The sequence below is a fragment of the Triticum urartu genome, chromosome 6A, assembly GCF_056163025.1.
Source record: "Triticum urartu cultivar PI428250 chromosome 6A, HENAU_Tu73, whole genome shotgun sequence".
NCBI classification, from domain to species: domain Eukaryota; kingdom Viridiplantae; phylum Streptophyta; class Magnoliopsida; order Poales; family Poaceae; genus Triticum; species Triticum urartu.
The window spans coordinates 561532477-561542274 of record NC_141878.1 but is presented as its reverse complement, the minus strand read 5'-3'; the positions used below and the strand labels follow the sequence as shown (position 1 = coordinate 561542274).

The window sequence follows — 9798 nt, the reverse complement described above, 5'->3', positions numbered from 1 at the left end:
CAGAGGCCGTGGATCATCCTCATTTAAAAATAAAAAATAGCACTGTATATACACATTCATGCCAAGTTGTATAACCAGTTTTAGTTTAGTGGAATTTTTCAAGTTCAGACACTAAACTGAATATACCACCTGGGACATGTGGTTAGCAAATTTAAAATTTAAAATTCACATAGACACTAAACTGAATATTCGTAGCAAGTTCAAGCATCAGCTTTATTTACACGTAAAAGTCTAAGCAAATCGCGGCTGATATCGACTAATTTCGGCACCAAGTGCGCAATTTACGTGCGTCTGCAGACGTCTGCGCACACGCAATAAGACGTGGGATAGTGGGATCTAATCCCTGGGTCAACCGCCAAGTCTTCCCACCGCTATCCTCCCCTCCCCTCCCCTCCTCGTCCGACCATCTGCGCACGCCCACGGCCTACCCAGCCAGCCCACCGTGCCCCGGCGACGAGGAGCGCGAACACGTGTGGGCCGGCCTCACCGCCGCCGATCCCCCCAAAAATAATCCCCGGCGACCACCCCCGCCTCGACACGACCCCCCACCCCCTGACACACGGTCCCACCACACGAAAGGGATCCGACTTCCAGGTGGGGTCCGGTGAGGGAGGAAAAAAGAGTGAACCGCGCCGCTCATCGCTCCCCCCCCTTTTAAACGCCGGGCGAAGAGGAGGGAGACACATTCAAGTCCAGTTCGTCGGTTGGTGGTGGTGGCGTGCGTGCCTGGGCGACTCTGCCTCAAACCCTCATCAGGTCCCTCGATCGCCACGCTCGAGTAAGCGCGAATCGCTCTCTGTATATCCATCGATCTGTATTTCTTAGACTCTCCCGGTTGTTCACGTTCGATTCGATCGGAATCTGACCGCGACCGGGGGAGGGGTTCTTGATCCGGTCGCCGTGCCGATCCTTGGATCGGCCTCGCGCGACTCTGCCCGAAGTCCCCGCCGCGCGGGCTGCTCGTCGATTGGACAGATCTTCTCCGTCTGGGTTAGGATTTAGGGGGCATGCCTTCCTGCTCTCGTTTTCTCCGTCCATTCCTGGCTATTATCCACCGGATTCTACCGGATTAGGATTAGGATTTATGCCCCGATAGTAGTAGGACTATGACCATCTGCGATTCACTTCCCCAAATGCGATTGTTCACAAAAGGGGGAAGAAAAGTCTATCCGGTTGCTCCTTTTCTGGTGAAGCCTTTGTTTTGTTTTGTTATTATATTGTTGCTATTGTAGAATGGCTTTGCCAAGCTAGTCTAAAGTTGCGACCAAAAGTTTTGGCATGTTTATTACCTATTTATACATAATAGTACCACTTTTAGGATGGTTGGGCTGGGTTCATGTAATGCGAAGTCGTTATCCTTGTCGATTGTGCACAAATAATTGTAGGACGATGGGTTGAGATTGACAACGCTCTTAAAATTCAGGTTGGTTATATAGAACTGAAGGGAGGTAAGGTGAGTATAAGCATCAGAGGTACATAGCATGAGTAATACCAGCGGCGCACGGCGTGCCGCAAGGAGGCAATCGCTGGATGGATCTGCTGATAAAGTTGTTGTGGACTTGGATGCAAGCTCGCCGGTGGCGGGGAACCATCATGGGCTCTCGGTCTTCCCTGGTGCACGCACATCGCCTATCGATGTGGAAGCTCTTGATGATGAAGTGCAGGCCCTATCGCCTTCACAAGTGCCTCCCCCGGTAAATTTCTTATCCTCGTCTTTTAATGATGCATCATGCACTTCACTTTTCAAGAATAAAATGTTATGCCATTGGGTCCGTGGTGATGTTTAAGAAACAGAGTCTGTGTATGCACCATTTACTAGTGTTTAGTGTACTTCTTGCTCAGATTTTCCTGCTAGGAGTATATCTACAATCATGGATCAGTTTTATCAAACTACCTTGCATTTTGCAGGGGGTGAACCGGAGAACTAGAGGGCAACCTGTGACACAATTTGCTCTGGATGAAGATGCTATCCTGGAAGGTAAGTTCATCACTTAGTACATATTGCACTTGATAGAAATGTTTGGCTTCCAACACAAAAGAATTTGGGTATAAATTCTTCATCAGTTTTGTATGGGTTGTGTTGATAGATTCTTCTAGAACTGTTGAAACCATGAACAACACAGTACATTGTTGGGATCTTATCCATAACATGAGGACATCTATTTTTCACATGTTGAAACAATCATAATATAAGCTGCTGAAAATTAGACTCATTGTTTGACGTTTTCTTCTTCGAATTTCCCACTGCAGAGAATTGGAGAATTATAAGGCAATGTGCGACACCATTTTATCTGGATGAAGATGCTGCCATGGAAGGTTGGTTCATTGCTGCTACATATATTGCACTTGATAGAAATGTTTGGCTTCCAACATGAAAGAATTTGGCAATAATTCTTCAGCAGTTTAATACGATTTGTGTTGATAGATATGTTTAGTACTGTCAAAATCGTGAACAACACAGTACATTGTTGGGTTCTTACCCATAACATGAGGACATCTATTTTTCATATCTGGAAGCAATCATAATATAAGCTGCTCAGAATTAGACTCATTGTTTGACGTTTTCTTTAAATTTCCCATTGCAGAGAATCGGAGAACTAGAAGTCAATTTTTGACACCACTTTATCTGGATGAAGATGCTGCCCTGGAAGGTTAGTTTATCATATACTGCACTTGATAGAAATGTTTAGCTTCTAACATAGAAGAATTTGGGAATAAATTCTGCATCAGTTTAATATGATTTGTGTTGATAGATTTGTCTAGAACTGTTGAAATCGTGAGCAGCACAGTATATTGTTGGGTTCTCAAATGTGGAAGCAATCATAACATAAGCTGCTCAGAATTAGACTCGTTGTTTGAAGTTTTCTTCTTCGAATTTCACATTGCAGTTGTTTGTTGTAAGACAATGCACGTGTATGAACATTGAATCTGGAAAGCTTAAGTACAAGATGTAAACATGTTCATCATATGCTATCTGATTCCGAGTCAATTTAGATTAATCACAACTTTGTCATTCTGCTTTATGATTTACTCAATCAGTACTGTTTCATGTAGATAATGCAGCTATGCCTTCTCATAACACGTGGAACAAACGCCAAAGGGTTGCGCCTCTGATATGTCTCTCCCCAGAAAGGGAAGAAGGGTCCAGCCTGCAGGTAAAATCTGTAATTTTTTAAGGGAACACTTTCACAGCTTTAAGACACCGCTTAGTTGCTACTTAGCTGCTATCTACCTTGTCCTCTATGTATATAGCAGCTGCTTGGTATATGCTTGTCTTTATCCTTCCTGTAGAGTTCTGAGATATCCTGCCCTTTTAGTGAACTACGAGTGTGAAGGTTCTTTGATTTAAGTAGACAATATTTTTCTTGTTCTGTTACAAGCCATAGATAAATAATAAGACACTCATATGTGTAATTTTGTGATGATGCCATATAGGTCTCTTAATATTGTTCTTGGTAGCTGCTAACTGTAAAGATTTTAATTTTGCACCGACAAGTTGGCAACCGCTAAATTTCAAGGACCATCTTACCTTGTGTAGCATAGGTGCCATGCATTGATATGGTTACGCAATACGCTAGAGGATATGTTGGAACAAGGTAGAAGTTCCCCTCCATTTTTCTCCATGCGTTTGAACCTTGTGCCCAGTTCTTGTTGGCCTTACTGCCTTACAATTTTTGTTCAACTATAATTGTATGTTTCCGTCTCGGCAGTCGAACAATGTGGTGCAAATTAGCCAAGAGCCTGCTAAGGTGGTGGTTCCAAAGGAACCAAATTTCACTTGCCCGGTGTGCCTTAACAAGCTGGTGGAGCCTTCGACAACAAAATGTGGCCATATCTTCTGCGCAGAGTGCATCAAGCAAGCCATCCAGTTTCAGAAGAAATGCCCTACCTGCCGCAAGGCCCTGAGGAGGAACAACTTCCATCGTATTTACCTTCCGAATTCAGATGGTTAAGGTGAGCCCTTCTGCCTATCTGCAAGTTTTTTTCACCTGTGCACACTCGTCAAATACAGTGCCATTGGACTAACAGCTTCCTGTGAAATCTGTTTTCAGGTCAGCATCGGATCAATCGCCAAAGAGTATCATCACATAGATTATGGTTGCTGAGGAACCTGTAGCAGGTGCTCAGATGAACAATTGATTAAGTTGACTGCTGTACGTATCATTAGATGGTTGGTCTATGTAACTGAGTTTAAGCTTGAAGCTGAGATAAAACAGTGGATAGCATCTTCAGTATCTGTGTGTTCTTTTGATGTGCCCTGTGTGTTACGTTTCAGTCCTGATCAATGATAGGCTCGTCGACTACCACACCGCTGTAGGCGGCATAGCTGAAAGGGTAGATTGCCCACTTGGGTCTGGTGTGAGGTCACCGGCTGTCATGCTTACAGGAGTGCCGATCTTTCTACCGCAGGCTTCTGACGGGCAAACATGGTCAATGCTGGAGATGCCAGATTGCATAACAGAATGGTACTAGGTTTCAGATAAATGGAGGAACTCTAAGAACAAGCCAACAAACAGGGCTCAGGTTCAAACAATTTCACTTGGGTTTTGGATGATACAGAAATCAGATGCCAAGTATTACAGACTACCCCCTAAATAACTTGCGCCTAATCGCCTAACAATTTATGTCATCCAAGTCCCAGGGCATTCCCTGGATCTCGCCTTCGAAGATGTTCAGGGTTACGGGGTAACACAATCCAGATGATAGGCGTTATAAGGTGGTTAAACGGTCAGGTGTCAGATCAGCCTTCAGGCCTTTGATGGCAACTTGTTCATCACAGGGATGATCTTGTCCTCCTGGAGGCCCCTTTGAGGATCAATCTTGTAGGTGTCGTAAAAGTCCAAGATTTCCATTGAGATATTCTTAACCTGAGTGTTGAAAAGGAGTGTCGATTGTTAATATGAGGACATAATGAAATTGCCAATCGATGGGGAAAATATCAGAGGAACGCCTACAATGTTCATGTCAACGCGGAGTTCTTCAAACCACGAGGTTGTGTCCTTATCTTTAAGAACGCTTGCAATGTATATGCAGGCCAATGCAATCATATAAGGAGGATATATGAGAATGAGATCCATCTTGTAAGTATCATTGACAAGGCCCCTGCAAGTAATAGTGTCTTATCAACATAGATATAGGTCGTGTATGACTGAGCATACAATACACCCATAAATCAGAAATAAAAAGTATTTTCACTTATATCTGTTGTCCCTGCTATTCCACATAAAAGATATTTATCTCATCGTACTACTATACTTAAGTGAGAAGGAAAACACGGTAGAGGCATTTGTATTATCCCACGGTTCTGCATTCCTAACAGGAATGTTCCAGACATATGGAATGTAAATGTTCTTCATTTAAATGAAATACATGTGCAGACAAATTCTAAAAGGGGGCACTAAAAGGGCAGTCCATTTGCTCCGACTAAAATCACTCATAATAAAATGATTCAAAAAAGAGAAGGCTAATTTTAACAACCACTATCACTAAAGTATATCAAAGAACTTTTCTTGCATATAAGACAGAATTCAGCTTCCATCCACAAAAGGAAAAACAGTACACGGTGTGACTAAAATTAGAAAGGACGACAAGTTCCATGGCAGATTAGCAGCACGCGGTCCTCAATATGATACCGCATTCTTATTCAAGAAGATATGCTTACCAGGCAAATTGTGTCAGATCTGTTATGCCAGCATCCTGCAATAACCTGTAAAGCAGAACATCTCTCAGTGCCATTGCAGAAAAGCTTCAATTCTAGTGGAAATGTCATTGCTATTGAGATGATAGGGGAAACAAAGCCATACTGTAGAAGAGGACGGTATGGATGGTAAACAACCAAATAATAGTCGAGTGCTTCCAGGAGCTTCATTTCCATTTCAAGGATATCTTTGATTTCAAATCGGTACTTGTCATCAGAACCTACAATTTGGGGGAAGGAGAATAAATGGTTAGTAGGCTGTGCAGCTCCTCCAGCCTTCCAGGTAAGCATGGGTCTATCTATATGATCAGGAGACTCACCACACATCTTCTTGATGTAAAATACAAGAAGCCTTGCTTGCACTGTGCTTTCCTCTACCTTTGATGCCAAATACAAACAAGCTGGTGCTACCAAACGAGGATCATACTCTGTCATGCTCTTTCTGTAAATAGACTCGGACGTAGTTCTGAATTATTATTATTTAACTGGAAACACGCAGTTCTGAATGCTTAAGTTCCATTAGAAAAGGAATTATGTAGAAACAGGCAATGAATATGATCCTTCACATCCAATATTTGCTGACAGAAAATACAGAAAGACGAGTTTGATGCTTGAAGTATACTATTTGTAAATTAAATTTTAAAGATTTCTGGTTGAAGCCATCATACCAATTCTGATGGAAGCAAGTTTATAAGAACCTCACATCTACAATCACACAAGTTCTGAATGAAGCTAGGTGAATTATAGAGTTCTGAATGAAGCACACAAGTTTTCACGGAAATTTTTGAGAAATAGCTAAACATGTACAATCACGGCATACTGTTCTTACTTTTTTTAAGTAAGTATACTGTTCTAACTGCGCTGTAAGTTGGTCATTTTACATCATAAGAATATACTTGCTAATTTCTTAGTAGCACGACATCTATTACAGACTAAAAAGTAATGCCATGTTCTCATTTCTCTGGCTAGTACAAAATAGTCAAATTCAGATAGCAAAATTAGAAACCAGAGGGGCATTCTTTCTCTCTGATGCATTATTATTAAATAGACAATCATACCTTGTGTAGACACGCCTGAAGTATGTGATTGCAGTAGCTATGACTCTGAGATAACAATGATTTAAGATCGTCAGCATCGTGAGTTAATTCCAGATATGTCTACTGGAGAATGGACAACATATCATAAACTGGATAAGTGAGCGATTCAGTAGCAGACATTAAAAAAACTGGAGTAACGGATATGCAGTAGCACCCATTAACAAAAATTGCAGCACCCTACATATAAAGGAGATGGGAATGCTGCTGGAATTTTTTTCCCTTTTAAAAGCAGTTAGCTTTTGGTATCACTATTTCAGTCTTGAAGTTTAACAAACTCCACAGAGAAGTTAGAAATAAGAACTTCATGAGGAAAAGAATAAATAACACCAAGCAATGTAATGTGCCTCAGGTAGTAAACCAGCAATATATATGCCAATATGTTAACTTTTTTAGATACAAAGGTACCCACTTCAAGAATGTAACTGTACGTATTACTGTAGAAGAAAATCCTGCTATGGTCTAAAGCAAAAAACGCGCAAGTTTGTTTGATCATTGAAGTCTACAGATATCATACACAACTATAAACAAAGGTACAGTTATGGAAATGGAACAATGTCTCTAACCTTTGTCTAACTTTGACCTGCTGGGCCAACCGCCATATATCTGAAATAATCAGATGCACTCTGTGAGGAAAAAACTAATGCAGAATGCCCATAAATTCTTGTAAGATATTGTAATGTGTCCATCCGGATTCCAGCAGGCAGCAAAGTGATTTATTAGTTCTTTAGTTGCTTTATGTAAGATTCGCATAGATGAGATAATGCTGTTACATATTTCTATTACATTATGTTGTTAGGGGCTAGCCTAGCCCATCTATATGTGTGGGCTGCAAAGAAAGAATGAGTCCATCCCCATTTTTATTATCTTCTCTCACCAAAGCAAGCGGTGACTCACTGCCATCATCACGATGGTATTTACCCCGTGACTGCTACAACTCGAATGGAGTGAATTTAAGTGCATACTAAAATCTAAATTGCTACTTCTTTTTACATTTTTATACATATAGCTAGATTACTACTTATAATTTATAGCTAGGTTGTGCTAGTTACTGACAAAATAAGAAATGCATAACTTGCGTCAGCGAAATTGCTCAAGTAGAATGAGAAGGCTGTAAGATATTCTCCATTCGGTATAAAAACAGTGACTGTGAGATATTTGTTTTAGCAGAAATGGTAGGGAAATGTTCACCACGCGTTATGGCGAATTTATGCTACAAAGGCACATGTCACGGTACGCCCATGGGTATGGTTGCGCACCATACAACTGTCATCCCAAACATTGGAGTTTCCAAACTTCAAAACAAACCACAGTTGCCACATTAAACGCTATAAAATCCACATCTATTACCGGGCGGGTTTATCGCCAATTCTATAATCCGTCGTAGGGGCACCCAATTGTCCTATGCTTCGCGACACAGCACCCCATCCCAACAGTAATTACACCAAAATGTACACATTTTAAGGCTTGCTATAAACTAAACAGACTACTGCTAATATGCACGGACGAGATTAGAGAGAGCAAAAGAAAACAGGATGGGGATGACGGCGGAGGAGGAGCTCACGGAAGGACATGTGGATCTTGACGAGGCGGAACTCCACGGGCGTGACGCCCCGCTCCCGGTCTTTCGCCGGCACCACGTCCACATCCTCCGGGTCCAGCAGCTGCTTGCTGCTCGCACGGAGTCATGGCGCACCGAATTAGCAGCTCAAAATTCACGGAGCAACATGGTGCGGTACTACACCGGCCGAGAGAGGGTGCGCGTTCCGGCGCCTTTACCTGTGCGACGACGTCCAGAAGTTGGCCGCCATTCTAGATCGGCGTATCCCGGACAGGAGTCCCGCCGGCGGAATCGGTGGAGTTCTTGTGGGAGCTCGGGGTTCGGAGAGGAGGAGGTAGGGGCACCGGGCCTGTTCCGCGAGTCGCACCGGCATGGCCCAAGCTTCGAAGCCCAACTGAGTCCAAGATCTGCCACAATACCCAAGGGCTAGCGGCCTACCCTAGAAAAAAAAAAGGCTAAGGGCATCTCCAATGCTCACCCGCAAATTTCCTTCTGCATTCGTCCGTGAAAAAGGGAAGATCAGTCCCGGCCATCCAACGCTACTTGCATATATTTCAAACTTTTTTTAAACAAACTGGGCGAATTATATGCAAGCCGGACGATTTTCATACAAACTGGACGAAAACATTTGGGCATATTTTTACTAAACAATATCGCGCTCCATAAAACTAGTCCAAGCCCGGCCATGGCGGACCCCGCTCCCACGACATGTCTTCCCCATGTCTAGCAGCCCGCTCAATGGACCACCAGGTACCAGGAGGGTTATGCTTCAGCGAGAGAGGAAGAATAGCCTCCCTTCGCTTTCATGAATCACGTATCAGAATTGGTTTTGGGGCGGGGGAAGACAGTCGCCGTGGTCTACATCCCCGCTCATCGGGCAAGACACCGAATGTGTAAACCGGCGACGCGATGGCGGTGGCCTTCCTGGGACCCAACCGGTGGTGGCCTCCCATGATCTACTTTTCCTCGCCATCCGTGGTGGACGCGGACATGCTGGCCTCCGTCGGCATGACTTCTTTACCCACTTGCCTAACGGGTTTTCGACATCAATCGCGATGCGTTTGCCGAGAGGCAGCGTTGTCCAGCCTGGACGGGCGAGGAGGGGGTGGCGATGGCAATGGTGGCGGTGCCGAATTCGGAGGGTTTGAGGCAAGCCAACCTGCACTGGGTTGGCTCGCCGGGCAACCCAAGCAGCTGCAATGCTGAAGAACTTCTTCTGTTTGACGGAGGCCATGGGGTGTTGTGCAAGGAGGAGATGGAGATACCGGAGGTGAGGTGTGCTTCTTGTCTGGCGCTTGAGCACGTTTATATAGCGGGGGATGCGATGAGCCAGCTGGAGAGGTGTTTAATGCTCGTCGGCACAGGAACAGACGTGTGACACTCGGGACGCCGGAGTAGGTTCATCGACACATGTGTCGGTTTAATGGAAGTACGTGGGCATATGG

At 43.8% G+C, this 9798-nt stretch overlaps 2 protein-coding genes across 3 annotated transcripts; one reads left to right on the top strand and one right to left on the bottom strand.

Annotated features, from left to right (window-relative positions):
- The first annotated feature begins 399 nt into the window (after positions 1-399).
- Positions 400-4252, top strand: LOC125515046 (uncharacterized). 2 transcript variants are annotated; one of them, XM_087528814.1, is made up of 8 exons: positions 400-756; positions 1424-1694; positions 1909-1978; positions 2251-2316; positions 2586-2651; positions 3055-3155; positions 3711-3954; positions 4053-4252. In XM_087528814.1, exons 2-7 carry the CDS (start codon positions 1482-1484, stop codon positions 3951-3953), a joined length of 759 nt encoding a protein of 252 aa, XP_087384940.1. In that variant the 5' UTR covers positions 400-756; positions 1424-1481; the 3' UTR covers position 3954; positions 4053-4252. The 2 variants fall into 2 exon arrangements, with proteins under 2 accessions (XP_087384940.1, XP_048536421.1); XM_048680464.2 differs by having other exon boundaries at positions 404-778.
- A 260-nt stretch (positions 4253-4512) lies between these two features.
- Positions 4513-8756, bottom strand: LOC125515045 (cyclin-C1-1). The gene is made up of 9 exons (XM_048680462.2): positions 8572-8756; positions 8357-8463; positions 7359-7398; positions 6757-6801; positions 6019-6140; positions 5805-5919; positions 5663-5707; positions 4956-5103; positions 4513-4868 (listed from the first exon to the last, which is right to left on the bottom strand). Exons 1-9 carry the CDS (start codon positions 8724-8726, stop codon positions 4749-4751), a joined length of 897 nt encoding a protein of 298 aa, XP_048536419.1. The 5' UTR covers positions 8727-8756; the 3' UTR covers positions 4513-4748.
- Between the last annotated feature and the right edge of the window lie 1042 nt (positions 8757-9798).